The sequence below is a fragment of the Enhydra lutris genome, unplaced genomic scaffold, assembly GCF_002288905.1.
Source record: "Enhydra lutris kenyoni isolate GAN:26980312 unplaced genomic scaffold, ASM228890v2 scaffoldscaffold23, whole genome shotgun sequence".
Lineage (NCBI taxonomy): Eukaryota > Metazoa > Chordata > Mammalia > Carnivora > Mustelidae > Enhydra > Enhydra lutris.
The window spans coordinates 17907095-17923756 of record NW_019154107.1 but is presented as its reverse complement, the minus strand read 5'-3'; the positions used below and the strand labels follow the sequence as shown (position 1 = coordinate 17923756).

At 34.9% G+C, this 16662-nt stretch overlaps 1 protein-coding gene across 1 annotated transcript in view; it reads right to left on the bottom strand.

The window, feature by feature from the left end:
• LOC111150500 (cilia and flagella associated protein 47) overlaps positions 1-16662 on the bottom strand; it is a 526123-nt gene that overhangs the window by 271578 nt on the left and 237883 nt on the right. Inside the window, exons 36-37 of the mRNA XM_022507981.1 lie at positions 12048-12182; positions 7098-7213 (exon numbers count right to left, since the gene is read on the bottom strand). Coding sequence (XP_022363689.1) covers positions 7098-7213; positions 12048-12182 — 251 coding nt within the window. The remainder of the gene's footprint in view (positions 1-7097; positions 7214-12047; positions 12183-16662) is intronic.

The following is a 16662-nucleotide window of genomic DNA, read 5'->3' as shown; positions in this document are numbered from 1 at the left end:
TTTACCTGACATAGAGAAAGAGATAGTGAGAGAGAGAGTGTGTACAAGGTGGGGGAGTGGCAGGCAAACAGGCAGAGAGAGAGAAAAGGCTCCCCACCAATCACCGATGCTGATGTGGTCCATCCCAGGATCCCGGGATCATGATCTGAGCCAAAGGCAGCCGCTTAACTGACTGAGACACCCAGGTACCCCAATATAAACACATCTGCATTTTAAAGAAATTGTTGCCTTTCTAAGATAGAGGAGGGACTGCAGAGAAACCTTTTAGTAGTCTATTGTGGCAGTGTGGTTTAAAGACGATGGTACATTAAACTTGATGTGGAATAGGTGGTAAAAAGAAAAGATGTCAAATTTAAGATACATTTGGTAAAATCAATAGGACTTGCTAACAGTTTGGATCTCCCCGAAAGCTGATTTTAAAAAGGTCTATGAGAAAACAATCTGAGGGTTTTGAAGGGGCGGGGGCTGGGAGGTTGGGGGAACCAGGTGGTGGGTATTAGGAAGGGCACGGATTGCATGGAGCACTGGGTGTGGTGCAAAAACAATGAATACTGTTACGCTGAAAATAAATAAAAATAAATTTAAAAAAATAAAATAAAACACTAAAGAATTTAAAAAAAAAGGTCTTTGAGAATGACCACAATCTAAATAACATGCACTTAATAAATGAATGTATAGACCTATACTTAAATCCTATGAAACACAATTTAAAATAAAATATCCTTTTTATGAGATCAATGGCTGGTTTTAGGATCATGAAGATTTGAGCCTCTCTTGAGTATAGATGTTCCTTTTGAAATTCTGTAGTTACATTGAGGCATGTAAATGACAGGGATTCCTTCTTGAATATGTTAGAAAGTTCAGAATCAAATGGGTGGTCCACTTAGGTAAATGTCTTAGGTCTCTAAAAATGTGTATAATTATAGGCTTCATCTTAATTTTCTTCCTTTTATTTTCTTTTTGTGTCAATTGCCTCCCTCTCAGTAAAAAAAGAAAATCTTGATATTACATGTCTCTTGTAAGGTACTTCAACTTGGCTTTTGGAAAAGATGGAAAGTAATTTATAACATATCAGTCAATGTCAGTGCCCATATGGCTCAATGAGAATAATGATAAAAAAAAGAAACAGAATGTTCTTCCAAAAGTATATTTTAACTTTTATGCAGTAACTCTATGGTTATAGCTAAATTTAAGCATCAAATTAGATGTGAAAGTAAACATGTTTGTTTACATATTGATATAGCTGTTTAATCCTACCTACATAAATGATACATCTTGGAATTTAAATCCACATCTGCCAGAAAGAGCCATTATTAATCATGATTTAGACAGACTTTAAGGATGTGGTACACATAGATAATTATATAATATCTGATAATGATAATGCTGCTGTTTTTTTTTAAGAAAACAAAACATTTTCTGAACTCTTATTTATAAAAACAAAAGACTATGAGATTACTTAGCCTAGCTAAAAAGATGCTTAGAGAACCATCAAATAATAGTATTCAAGCCTACAAAATAAGATACATCTAGAAAAGGAAATAATTGTTTTCCATATGTTGAGAATTAAGCATTATCTCTTCTGGAAACACATCCATGGTTACCACAAGAATATTTAAGTGCTTTTTTCCATTTTACTCTAGTTCTATACACACAACACAAATAAAACAATTACCAAATTATATCCTCATTGTGGATTTGTTTGTAGGACACTCTGCTAGACTGCAAACACTGGTGGGTAGTGTTAATATATTTTCATCTATGAATCACCAGCACTTCGAATTGGGATGGGGGGGTGCAAATACTTTTTATTTCCTATATGTTCCAGTTACGGTATTAAGTGTTTTCCTATTTCATTACATTTATTACTGACAAAACTTTGCATAAATATTTCAATCCTCATTTTCTTTTTTTATTTCTTATTTATGAGAGAGAGAGAGATTGAAAGGAGGAGGAGCAGAGGGAAAGGGACAAGCAGACTCCACGCTGAGAAGGGAGACAGACATAAGCCTTAATCTCACAACCCTGAGATCATGATCTGAGACAAAACCAAGAGTCGGATGCTTAACCAACTGAGCCACCCAGGTGTCCAACCCTCGTTTTCTAAATAAGAAAAATGAGGTTGGATCATAGAATCTGTACATGACAGTATCAAAGTCCAGCATTTAATTGTTAAATGACATAACGGTAGGGTTCTAGACCACAATGGCTGCTGAAGTTCAGGTTTATCACGTAAGAGAAATCCCATTAAAATTATAAGAAAGATTTTTTAAAAGGCTGCTAGTTAGAAGAAGCTATCAATGAGCATCTGAACAGAGGTTAGTAAAGGAAAAGAAGTGGGCCTGTAGACTCCTGGACAGAGCATTTCTAGAAATGCCCACTTGCATGGAGGGCAAGATGGGGTTCAGACAACTTCACTGTCTTCAAGGCCAGGGCACGATGCTGGGCAACTGGGCCTAAAATGTTTTTCACCCTAAGGTAGAGGTTTGTGTGTATCCACAGAAAAACAATATAGTATTCTGTTGTCATGTTATTACATATGAATTAATAAATAGCGCAAGGCATTAGAGTAAATCCTTATACATGAAACACTGAAAACAAAATAAACATTAAAAATTGACCTAAAAGAAAATTAAAATATTTAGGTAAGAGGTGAGTAAAAAAATGTCAGAAACATTTATGAAGATAACCCCAATTTAAGAACAGGATGCTATGAAAAGACATACACAATAAAAATCTAAGTACTCTTACAAATATACATATATAGGAGATTCTCATTTTCTGTCCCTCTCTTGGCTTCTCTCCCCTAATGGAAACACTTGGAAAAGAAGGCTTGTTGATAGAAAGAGGAAAAACCAATGATATAAAAAATACTAGTGATAATATAGGATACATGAATGATATAATGAACAGGCTCAATATCCAACAACTACAAGTTGGAAAAGGAAAAATGAGAAAATGAAGGGGAGAGAATTATGAAAGAAATAATTTATGAGAGCTTTCCAGGGCTTATAAAAATAACTTCATAGCTAAAGGACTCACTGTGTACCCAGATGATGAATAAAAAAAGACCTTCCTTGATGCACAGTCTAGAACAGTATCAGAACACAATGGGGAAAAAAATAATACAATGGAAGATCCTAAAAACTTGTAGAGGTTTTAGAAAACGAATTATAATAGACTTTCTTATCACAAATACTGAATACTAAGAGGCAGGGGAACAATTATAAGAGTTATGAGGAAAAATCTTTTCAACTTAGCATAATAAACCAAGCAAAATATAAATCAAAAGTAAGGATAGTAAAAAGATATGCTTAAAAATGCAAAATCTTGGAAAATTTACCTCTCATATTTTTTATTATATTTCATAAGGATGTTTAAGTAAATCAGCAAGTAGATTAAGAAAGAGAAAGATACTAGTTTATATCCAAAGAGAAATAAAAAATATCCAATACTGAGGGACCAGGGTGCCTCAGATAAGTGTCTGCCTTTGGCTCAGGCCATGATCCCAGAATCCTGGGATTGAGCCCCACATTAGGCTCTCTGCTCAGTGGGGAGTCTGCTTATTTCCCTCCCTCTGCTTCTTCCCCCGCTCATGCTATCTCCTTCTCTTTCTCTCAAATCAATAAATAAAATCTTTAAAAAAAAAAGTCCAATATTGACATCTCTTCAGTTGGTCTGGAAAGCAATCAATCCAATTAAGAGGAGAAGGCAAAGTGCTCTAGAAAAGGTATACTTGAAGGAAAGAGACTTCAAGGAGTGTATGCACTTCTTTAGAATTTATTGATTTTCTCAACTTAAAAAAGGAGTCAAAAGATACGTTTTATACTGGTGGTATAAGAAACATTTATAAAATAGATTTTCACTCTTGGAAAAGTAATTAGTAGAAGATAAAAATAGTGATGTTTGGAGAGAGGGCAATAAATCTGGAGAAGTAAGTAAACTAGATCATTAGATATTATAGCTATACATAAGCAGATTATTTCTTAAGTTGACATAACATAAATACTGGCAAAGATAATATAGATTATTTCGATATTGGAGGTAAACACTGGAAGAACTAAAATGAGACATAAATGAAGGAGTGAGAAGTAGGTGGCTCATGAAGTGGATTTCTAGAGACAGATTTGAGGGGAGAGGGACTTGCTTTTCATTTTTTTTTTGAAGATTTTATTTATTTATCTGACAGAGAGAGATCACAAGTAGGCAGAGAGGCAGGCAGAGAGAGACGGGGAAGCAGGCTCCCTGTTGAGCAGACAGCCCAATGCGGGGCTCGATCCCAGGATCCTGGGATCATGACCCAAGCCAAAGGCAGAGGCTTAACCCACTGAGCCACCCAACACCCTTGCTTTTCATTTTAAACTCCTCTGCATAGTTGACTTATTAAACATGTATAAGTTAAATTTTGATTAAAAAAAGCTAAGTTGAAAACAAGAATATAGGTACATGGTCAAAATATCAATATATGTACCAATGATTACTAAATGTGTGAGTAGGGATACATGAATATATGGCTGGTTAATGTTCATTTGGCATGTATTAAAACCTCAAGAAGCTACTATTTATAAATATGTCTATATTTATATAGACCATAAGTGGTGCAATGGTGAAAAAAGAGAAAAAAATGCACCCTGCTGAGAAGTTAATAGGAAGTAGCCTATTGGGTCTACCCAAGTGAAATATTCTCACAAACCAGATCCTAGAGAAACAAAAATTGATACAATTACATGTCATGAATCTTCAGGATTGTTCACCAATAGTCAAAGCCACATTTTATTGAATGCCAAGGGTTTGTATGCATGTGATACACACACACACACACACACACACACACACACACACACACACACAATATGTACAGGTGTCAATTGAATAAAAGTGCCAGCCAATGGATTTAGATTAGCTGGTGGTGAATTGGTGCTTGACCATTTAATAGCAGGGAAAATTGGGCAAATGATTTAATATCTTTGCTCAATGTTTTCTTTTGGAAATGAGGACATTAATATGGCTCTTAGGATGATTAAACATGAAAAGGTACACAAACTGCATGTTATATAGATTTTGTACGTAGCAAATGTTTAATAAGCATTAAGTTGTTTCAATATTTACATATAAACATCCTATATTTATAGATAATACATAAAATTATATAATATTATATAATTTGTAAATATTTCACTAGGCATATGCTATAATAAATATACTTGTGCATATACAAAGACTAGAAGGAAATGAACTGATGAATTAACTGTGTTTATCTGATGGAGTTCTAGGTGATTTTGCTTCTTCTTTATACTTATCTGTAACAAATTTTCAACAATGTAGAGGTTTCACATTTATAATAAAAATGGTAAATGTTAATCTTGTTAACTGAAATGTAATTTTAAGCTAAAATATCAGGGTTTTAGTATTGTTGTTAAGAAATATTTCCACTTAATGAGAGCTTTGAAATACTGGAAGAGGCTATTGGGTTTACGAATAAAAAAAAAAAAGAGAGAAATCTAAATGCTTTTCACTGTATCAACCTCTTTAAAAGGCAGAGAACAGATCTCAATTATCAAAGTCCTGTGGGAAGAAAAATGGGACTGTGACAATGTTCAAATGAACCTGTATTACTAAAGTTGTGTTTTGTAACAGACATGTAATAAGTATAACTTAGAAAATGGTTGGGTTGTTTTTACAAAGAGTTTTATTCCAATCATTTAATTTATAATATAGAAAAAGGGGAGTGGAGAATTGTATTCCTCACACTCAGTTCAATCTGGATGCAGTACCAACCATGAATATTCAGAATTTATAAATTATATACTCCTTAGCATGGAGCAGTAACTGAAGAAAACAAACACAGGCTAATGACACAAGCCAAGGGCACTGTTACATCTGGGTTTCTTGGTACTTTAAATGCAATTAAAATGGCCTTTGTTTGCAATTATTTCTGTATTTGATATGCTAGAAGTAATAATAATTATAATGTGAAAAGCAACTTGAGTTAATGTATGGTTAAAAATCAAAAAGATAACCGGTGAGGTAACTTTAACAGTTACAATCTGTCACTTTGCACTGGGAAAAATAATTGAATGCAAAGGCAGTGACTAAAATTCAAGTAGGCTGAAGTCCTTTAGTGGTGATTAAATTTGTGTACCTTTGTGATATTAACATGACTGTTCTCTTATCATCCTTGTAATAAGAATATTACATGGATGCTAGGATTTTGTAATAAGAATATTTCCCATCATTAAAACCAATGATAGGAAGAAAGAGTCATGTGTTATGCTCATGTTTAATTTCTCAAGACTATTCTCCAGCGGTTTCATTTGTACTTTATTTTTGCAAGTAGGATGGTAGTAGAAACATTAAACAAAAGTATCATGAAAACAGAATCAGATAGAAATGAAACTTTAAAGAAAATCACTATAATCTGGGAGCGTGTGTGTGTGTGTGTGTGTATGCCTATACTTATCTATGCATCTATCCACACATATAAACACAATGACAGTGAAGGGATAAGGCAAAATGGCAACAGTGAGGGTATCTTTGAGGTAAGATTATCAGTCTTTCACTTTTTTTGTTCTTTGTACTTCTATAGTTTCTAAATTTTCTACAATGAGCACATTGCTCAGAAACAACCATATATAACATATAAACAAAATGATATATACTAGTTATATATATGATATATACAACCTATATAAAATATAGATAAGTAATATAAATATATATAACAGATATATAGATAGAGAGACAGATGTAAATTTAGCACACACTGGTTTAAGTTTCCTATAGGAAACCGAACTACGGTACACGAACAAACAACTTATAGTCTAATCTCTATGGGTGATATGCATGCAAAATAAACTAAAATTAAAAGCATATGTAATAAGTAACTTTTATGTCGCTAGAATTGTTTTAACAAAGTTGGTGAGGAATCTCAGCAACATATACATAATTTATCTATGTCAGAGTGATGATCTTTTCATTATACGTATACCAGTTAAAAACAAATCCAGGCCACTCTTTTATAATTATAATACACATTAAATATCTAGGGTTGATATTTTCAGTGAAATAAAATATAAAAGAAAAAAAAAAGCACTTACTTTGGAGATATTGTCACAATGTTCCCTGTTTGGGAAAGGGAGAAGTCAGACGCATCTTTTCCAACAATTACAGCATTATATACTAAGCTTTTCAAGCTTGGATTCTTCAGTAGAATCTATATTGAAGAAGAGAGTATGCATAAGATCATGAATTTTAAAAATATATAATTTAGCACTTATTTTCATCAAAGCAAATTACACATTTTAATCATGCAAATATTCCTAATATGCACTAACTGGAGGAAAACAGACTTTGTATTTAAAGATAACATACATATATATATATATATATATATATATATATATATAGTTCAGCAGAATAGGCAAGGAGAAGGAGTTTTCAAGCTTTCAAGCAAGCAAATGACAGATGTAAAAACACCTGATTATCAAAGATTTAAAACCCAAAGTTAGCAACTTGGATTTTATTCTTACTGCAAAGGAAAATCTTTAGAGAATTTTAAACAGAGAATTTATATAATCCAATTTATAAAAATATTATTCAGGCTGCTCAGTGTAGAAAGAATTATAAGGAGTGTACATTTAAAAACAGATGCCCGGCTGAAAATGAAGGTGGCCTTGACTCGAAGCAGTAATATAATAAAGGGGCTGGCTGTCCCTTCCTGACGCCAAGATAGGGAAGGTATGTGAGGACAAGTTACTTCATTTTTAGAGAGAACATTTCATGAAAACTGTGAATATCCAAGTGTTTATGTAGAATATAATGTGGATTAAAAAAAAAAAAAAAACAAAAAAACAAACACACTGGAAAGACTCCAGGTTATCATGGAAAGTACTGACTCAGAGGAGGAAGATGGCATGAGGGAAATGCATGATTGGCCAAATTAGAGTGACAACAAGGTGAGTGCAATTTACGCAGCCCAGGAAGTACAGTCACAGATACCTGAAGAGTTAACAGCACCGTGTGTCATAATAGTGACTTATAGTGATTATGGTGATTTGTACAGAAAATGGTAGATTTGTTAAAGATTAAATAACTAGGGTTAAATAACTGGGTAGCTCAGTCAGTTAAGTGTTCAACTCTAGGTTTTGGCTCAGGTTGTGATCTTAGGATCGTGAGATCAAGCCCTGTGTCAGGCTCCACACTCAGCATGGAGTGTGCTTAAGATTCTCTGCCTCTCCCCGTCTATCTGCCCCTCCCCCCAGCTCACACGTGCTCCCTCTCTCTAAGATTAAAAAAAAAAAAAATCTTTAATAAATAAATAATTAATTAAATTAACTAGTTTTATGTTTCAAAGAGAATTTTTGGTAACTACCAAGGCAAGTATGTTGCTGCTGAAGAGTTTCTTCTGTCTTTGATTACACCAAGAAACTGGGGTTCTCTTGCTGCTTACCTACTTATACATATCAGATATAAGGGGGCAAAACCAACCCAGTGTGTTATTTTTTATTTATGTATACATGTATGAATTTGAAGTATTAATGAACAGACCAAGTAATTTTAAGTTCCATAGAACTAATTTCTGTTTTCTGAAAGGAAATGTAGAAAATCGTGAGGATTCCCTGTGAACTGTTATGGATTTTTAGTCCTAGAACTTCCTTAACCAGCCCTGAGATCTTAAGGTAGCCACTCATTCTCATTATGTCATATCCTACATATGACACAAAGGCACTGGGCTGGCTCAATTGTGGTCAGATTATTCCACCCAGGATTTCATGTTTCGGTGGTAAGTGGTAAATGGGGACAAAGGAAATCTCCTCAAGGGGAGGAAGCAAGCTTTGGAGCCTCAATTCCCCCTGTGCACCTTTTGCAAGAATATCTTATCTTTCACTATTCAGTAGTTGTCTTTAACTACTGTGCTTTTGTGTAAATTCTATTTCAAAAAGGGAGAAGAAAAGTTCAATTGCATTTAAAAATGTCTCAGAAAATCACACACTCTACATTTTTTTTTCACTGATCACTCTATTTTTACCAGTTCCAGGATTCTATGTTTCTACTACTGACATATAGTCGCACAAATACTGTTTCAATTCTAGTAGCCATTTCTTAAAATCCTTCTTTATTCTAGAGTGATGAAAAGGTTGGTAAAAATGATATTCCACAACTTAAGCACTGTCATTTATGGTGTTGATGCATAGGGGCTATGCCAAATGTTCTCAGCTATTTCCAAATCAGTGATTTTTCTTAAATTAAATTTAAAATTAAAGCTTGTTATAACTGACATTTTCTTGCATTTATATTTAATTTTTGTTACAGTCAAAAGACATACAGTACATTTGAGAAAAATACTAGTTATATATGTATAATTTCATCTATAATCTCTTTTTCCTTTTTTTCTTTGTTGGCAGGCTCAATCCCCAAGGTGGGGCTTCAACTCAAGGCCCAGATATCAAGAGTCAGATGTGCCACCTACTGAGCCAGCAAGGGACCCCTCATCTATAATCTTAAAACATGAACATTATTTCTAGCAAAGTGCTAAATGTGGAAAGAACTATTTCCATTTTAATATGCTTTAATTTGATTTTTAACATAATTATAATTTATATTTAAACATTAGTGTTAACTACTTTTAAAAAATTATGGCAATTAAACGGCATAAAGATATACAAATACATGGACAGAATTAGAGATCTGGAATTAAACCTAACTGTAATAAATCACTGCTTAATCTAATTCAGACTCCCCCTAGATTCTGCAGGCTTAAACAAAACATTTCTAACTCGTTAGAAATTTTATTTTGATGTCAAAAGACCTCTCCAATATAATTACAGCTCCAGGCTTTGAGAATCACTTCATTTAGGGAATTATCAGAGTAAATACTGTTGAAAAAGTCCTCTAACTAAGTTTATATCTTTTTTTCCCTGGTAAAAAAGAAAAAAAAAAAAACTCCTAAAAAGGAATCCTTTCTCAATGTATGCTAACAAAAAATCAGTAGAGGCTGTTCTTACCCTAAACTGAGCCCTTTACATGTTGAGACAAGAACTTGTGGTTTCCCTGATTTTTAACTGAATCCTTATCAACCATCACACATATAATCACAGAGGCTCTGTATTTTCTCAGAGGTTACAACTATAAACCAAAGATCATGAAGACATATCTTCTGAAGAGCAAATATGGACAAGTTCTTCATCAAACATATAAAATTATACCCTCCCAACTAAATATGAGGAGGAATACATAAAACAGCCTGAAGAAAAGGAATAAACATGATCTGACCAAAGAGATAAAGTAACTTTTGTATGATAAAAGATTCTATCAGCCCACAGTGTCCTCAGAAAGAAACAAGGAGATTGTTTCTTTAGTCGAAGTTTTTATGAAACTAGTAGAAGGAACTTCCAATCTTTTTTTTAAAATTTTATTTATTTATTTGACACAGAGAGAGCACACAAGCAGGCAGAGAAGCAGGCAGAGAGAGGGGGAAGCGGGCTCCCTGCCGAGCAGAGAGCCCAATGAAGGGCTCGATCCCAGGACCCCGAGACCATGACCTGAGCCAAAAGCAGAGGCTTAACCCTTTGAGCCACCCAGGTGCCCCTAGAAGGAACAATATTAAATAAGCATAAGCTATTTAAAAGTATATGCTAGAAGATACTTCACAAGTGTAAATATGAAACAAACAGCTTGAAAAACAAACTGAGGTTAATGGTCCTTGACAAGATACTTCTCAAAGAGGACACTTCATAAATATGGACCTATTTCTAGAGATCTGTTATTGTCACAGGACTTCAAATTTCAATTTTTATTTTTTTCTGCAAATTAAGGAATCCGCCATTACACATTTAGCACCTCTTGCATATATAATAACCTTTACTGGGAATCAGGTGGCCCTGGTCAGGAACACCTTCATTTTTATTTCCCTTTCTATATCCTTGTCTGAATAAAATCTATCTGGATGTGTAAACTGCTCCCTTAAGGAAAGCTGAGTACACAAGCTTGCCCTTACGGTGTCAGTCCCCTTGCACATGAAATGGGTCTCAAGTGTCAGAAAATTTGCCCTTCAAAGTGCCCTTCATTATCCAGCTCCCCAAACCCCATTCATCAAATGAATCAAGGAATCATCATTTCATTGCAGGTGATGGTTACTATGAAGCAAAAATTGTCCCTTTCAGCCTGCTAAACCTTCTTCTTTAGAAGAAGCAACATTTGCTAAGACCATTTTTTTTAAGTTTATTTATTTTTTTAATAATCTCTACACCCAAGGTGGGGTTGAACTCACCTGCGATCAGGAGTCACATGCTTTTCCAACTAACCCAGCCAGGTGCCCAAGATGACATTTTTATAGGTGCAAAAATGAAGTATCAAAACATCATTCATTTTCTGCCCGCCTCCCTCCTTTTCTGTGTTTTTTTTTTCTTTTTCTTTTTTTTTTCATTTAAATTCAATTACTTAACATATATTATTAGTTTCAGAGGTAGAGTTCAGGGATTCATCAGTCTTATGTAATACCCATTGCCCATTACATCACATGTCCTCCTTAATGTCCATCACCAAGTAACCCCCTACCCCTACCCCTCTCCCCTCCAGCAACCCTCAGTTTACTTCCTATGATTAAGAGTCTCTTATGTTTGTCTCCCTTTCTCTGATTACATCTTATTTTATTTTTTCTTCTCTTCCCCTATGATTCTGTTTTGTTTCTTAAATCCCGCATATGAGTGCAATCATATGATAATCGTCTTTCTCTGACTGACTTATTTTGCTTAGGATAAAAACCTCTAGTTCCATCCACACCATTGCAATGGCAAGATTTCATTTTATTTTTGATGACTGGGTAGTATTCCATTGTATATATATACCACATCTTCTTTATCTGTTCATCTGTCATGGACATCTGGGCTCATTTCATAGTTTGGATATTGTGGACATTGCTGATATAAATTGCTAAGGCTTAATTATATCATAGTGATACTTTTGTAAATTTGGGGTTAGAAAAGAAATAACTAAAACCACTGTGAAGTGTTTAACTCCACATATTTCAACCCCAAATATGTCCTTACCTGTCTCAGCACAGTGTCATGTAGAGTACAATGAAAGGGCACCACCTTTTTGGGGAGATATGTAGGGAGCCTTTCATACATGTAGACACAAAGCATGAGCATCAGGACTGGATTAGGGTCACAGATATCCGTGGCCTAGTTTCAATGAAAATAAATATAAATTAGAGGATATACAGATAAAATAAAGAGAGCTAAAGCATAGTACATCAATGGGTGAATTACATTAAAGCCTTTTAAAATGTTACTAATTGGCAATGACACTGAATTGTAAACACAGTAAACAGAATATTGCGGGGAATCAGAAGAGCTTGACCTAAGTGTTAAAAGATGAATTAGATGTGTTTTCAGTATAACAGTGACCTCACAGCCTCAAAGCCTCCGCAGAAGTTAGTCAGAGGTCATAAAAATATTATGTACTAGAAATATTGACTAATGTGACTAAGACATCATCCCTGATTTAGAGTACCATAAACAGCAGTAAAAGAAAATAGAGAAGTAAACAAACTATTGAGGTAAAAGGCAGCAAGAGTTTCAAACAAAAGCTCAAGGGGAGAAGGCAGCCTTGAGATGGCCTTGAAGAATGCTTGGATCTCAAATAGATTGTGTTTGGGGGTTAGAAAAGGAGAAAAGGATCTATTCCATCAGACAGGCAAAGAACTACAGTGCAAGAATATAGGGAAATACAGTGTTTACTTGTTAAAGAAGTACAATTTGAATCCTGTGTAAGGTAAGAAGGGCAAGCACTGTGTGAAAAGACCAAGGAGCACCAGGGCCACACTGTGGAGGGTGTGGATGCCAGGGTGAGGGCCTTAATTTATTTTTTTCTTTTTTTAAGATTTTATTTATTTATTTGACAGACAGAGATCACAAGCAGTCAGAGAGGCAGGCAGAGAGAGAGAAGGAAGCAGGCTCCCCGCTGAGCAGAGAGCCTGATGCGGGGCTCGATCCCAGGACCCTGAGATCATGACCTGAGCAGAAGGCAGAGGCTTTAACCCACTGAGCCACCCAGGCACCCTAAGGACCTTAATTTCTGAACAAGGAATAACATAAAAGCAGATCAGGCAGATCAGGCAGGGGGATGGTTAGGGAGTACCTTTCCCAGAACAAAGTATAATAATCAGAAAATGTAGTCATACTGATAACCAAGATAAATTAGTGATGGTTGGTGGAAAAGATCTGAGATAAAAGCCAGAACTGCAAAGGAATAATAGCAGGGACAATCAACATAGCCTGAAAGTACACTGAAGACAAAAAGTAGGGTCAGGGGTAGGAGGAAGGATTCTTTATATCAGATCGTGTACTACCTGTGATATCCTAGAAAACTGTGAAGGTAATAGGGGAGAATTAATCTTAGCAAAGAAGTATTGAGAATGGTCTACAGCAAGGATTCAAAGATATAAAACACCTCTGATAGACATGCAACTCTGTCATTGTCAACATACAGGGAGCCCTCTACACTTGCATAAAATGAAGATCTACCTATGACTTAAAGGCTCACATTCAAGTTAGTAACCGAAACTGATCCAGGCCTGGCTTGGAAGTGCAAAGAGTGTAGGAGCCAAGAAGACCTAATGCATTACGTGGAACTAACACGTTTCACTCTGAAGTTCAGCAGTGGTTACCAGCAAATAAAAACAGCTCCTTTGATCACCTGCTGGTTCACATTCCCAAATACAGTCTTTTTCTTCTTTGGAAGAAGAGAAGAGTTTGTTTTTTCTTGTTTTGTCAATAAGCAGTAAGAGTAACCAATAAAGGTATCTGGGAAGGAGATTTTTAGTAAAAAATAGGGGAGCTGGTCTGCCTTGGCAGGGTAGAAAGCTGCTAGTGAGTTTGATTTGTGGAAAACTGAGAAATACGCCAAGACTCCAAAGTTTCTCATCAGTATTCTGTGGTCATACATTGCTATGTGAAAGACAATGTCAGTCAACGCATGAAGGAAAATTATTTAAGAACAAACTAAAAAGATAAATACAGAACTTAATTCTCACAAAGTAGAGAATGTGGTACTACTGGGCCCTTTGGGATGGGCCTGAGTATGACTGTGATTCAATGAGGGCTGTGGGCCACCTAGGTGGCTGTCAGGTGTCCGTCTTCTGATTTTGGCTTAGGTCATGATCTCAGGGTTGTGAGATCGAGCCCCAAGTTGGGCTCTGCACTCAGCGGGGAGTCTGCTGGAGATTCTTTTTCTCCCTCTCCCTCTGCCTCTCCCCAACTTCCTCACACGTGTGTGCACACACTCTCTCTCAAATAAATAAATCTTATTTTTTTTTTTAAGGAGGTTGTCTAAGGTGATGGGAAATGTGTTTTTTTGGGGGAAGGGATAGACTAGTGGCAGGACATCCTAGGCTCAAGTCTAAGTTCAATGAAAGACTTTTGAACACTTTTTTAGTGACTACAGCATAAAATGTATAAGTAACAATATAGAATTGTCCCAATACTCATCTTTGAAAAACATATAATAGGATGAAAATAAATAATTTGGAAATTTAAAAAAAAACATGTTTATCTTAATGGGAAAAATACCTTTGATTAATGTATTAGACTAAAAAAAAGAGAGAGAGAGAGAGAAAAGAGCACCCTTACCTTTCCTTACCATAAATTTCAATGAAAATCACCTAAAAATTACACTTTCACCAATTCTTGGTTTAAAAATCCCGAAGTTAATATAGGATTGTTTATTTTTGCTATTATTGTTTTAAATTAAGTTTGTTTAAAACAAGACTTTCATGTGAAATATCTTTCAAAGATATAATCATTACTTTCTCTATATAGGTCTATCCTAGAAGAACTTCAACTACATTGGTCCATTTTTCCCCACAAAGATAGTATTTTTCAACTAGTCTAATGAAAGACAAAAAAATAAACAAAAAAAGGTCACAATAGAGAAAAATGCTGGAGTAGAAATCTGGTAAACCAAATTCACGTCCTGCTATTACACAGTGCCATGATCTTAACTAAATCAATTGGATTTCCAAGGCCTCAGTTTTTTCATCAATAACAAGAAAAGGTGAAATAATATCGACTTTCATGAAGGATTTAATTTGCAATGACTTCAAGATATCACCAGCTTTCATACTGGACATCAAACATAACTAGCAGTACCGACCGACATACTGTAATTCCAGAGAACATTGCTGATTACATTCCCCAAAACAATTTTCTCCTTTCTTCTCACCTAACAATCCCAATTTTTGTGACTGTTTCATTACTTTTATCAAACACGGGTTTGGCTGTAAGCATGGAATGTAATTATGGTCAATGACATGTAATGGGAAATACACTGTGAACTACTGGAAAAGATTTACCTTATGGAAAAAGAGAAGTGCAAGATGAGGTGCTACTCAACCAGCCTCAAGAGTAACTATATAAGGATGTTACATGAGAATTTCAGTAGAAACATTGTGGTTCGTAGTGCACATGCCTAATACAAAGCCAGCAGGCTGAGAAGGGTCGAGCAAAAATGAATCTTTAATAACTTTATTAAGCAACTGACTGACTATGCTTATAATCCTCTAATGCCTAACTTCATCTAAAGTAAAATATCGAATTTGTTTATTTTGAAAGCACTTTCACTTGTGAATTCTGTTATTTAATACTAAAAGCACTAAAATTGATAAAAACAATCTTTTTTTCTTTTAGAGGGAGAGAGAGAAAGGAGCAGCAGGGGGAGAAAGAGAATCTCAAGCAGGCTCCATGCCAAATGCTTGAGCCCAACTCAGGGCTGGATCCGACAACCCTGAAATCAGGATGTGAGTCAGATGCTGAACAGACTGAGCCATGCAGGGGCCCCCAAAAAAAAGTTTTAAGAGAAAAGTCAGATTATCTATTGACCCTTAGCTTCCATCACTACTCAGTGAACTGGGTCTAGTACAACCTCTACAAATGTCCTATTATTTTTATATACATTTCTTTACATTAAGGAATAAAAATACATGCTATACTGAGTCCAAATAATTCCCATATTTTTGCTTTAAAGTACGTCGCAAAAGGGAGAATATGTAAACAACTGTTATATTCCACGTGGCAAGATTCCACAACAGGACATAACATAGGCACAGAAACTTATCTAGCTAATTCCACAGTTGCAAAGAAGAACATAATAAATAAGAAACTTAAACATTAATAAATAAGTCTAGAGGTGAATTTCCTTGGTTTTAAATGTGAACTAGCGATAAGCATCAGCATTAATTCACTATAGCTAAGTTAATTTAATATTTTTGAACTTTGCCATTTAATGTGGTTGGTAAATCCAGGTTGATTAAAAAAATGGTAAGGAATTGGAACTGATTAGTAAAAGCTTGGTAATTATCAGTTAACTGTCAATTTCTCCATTCATCAGATCTTAGATACTTTGTCTACATTTTTATGTATTAGATACTCACATTTTAAAATATTTTTTGGCTACACAACAAAATAAAAATTTTGAGTGAACATATCTGAGGAAATAAAAAAGCAAAGGCGAGAATAACAATGTATGATGATTTATATTTTCTAAACAAAAATATTTTAAGTTTCTTATGAACCCCGACCAAATTCTCAGGGGCCACCTTCAACACCAAATGTCCCATGTAAATCTTCCTGGTTCCCTTACCAGAATGATTTCTGTCCCTCTTGA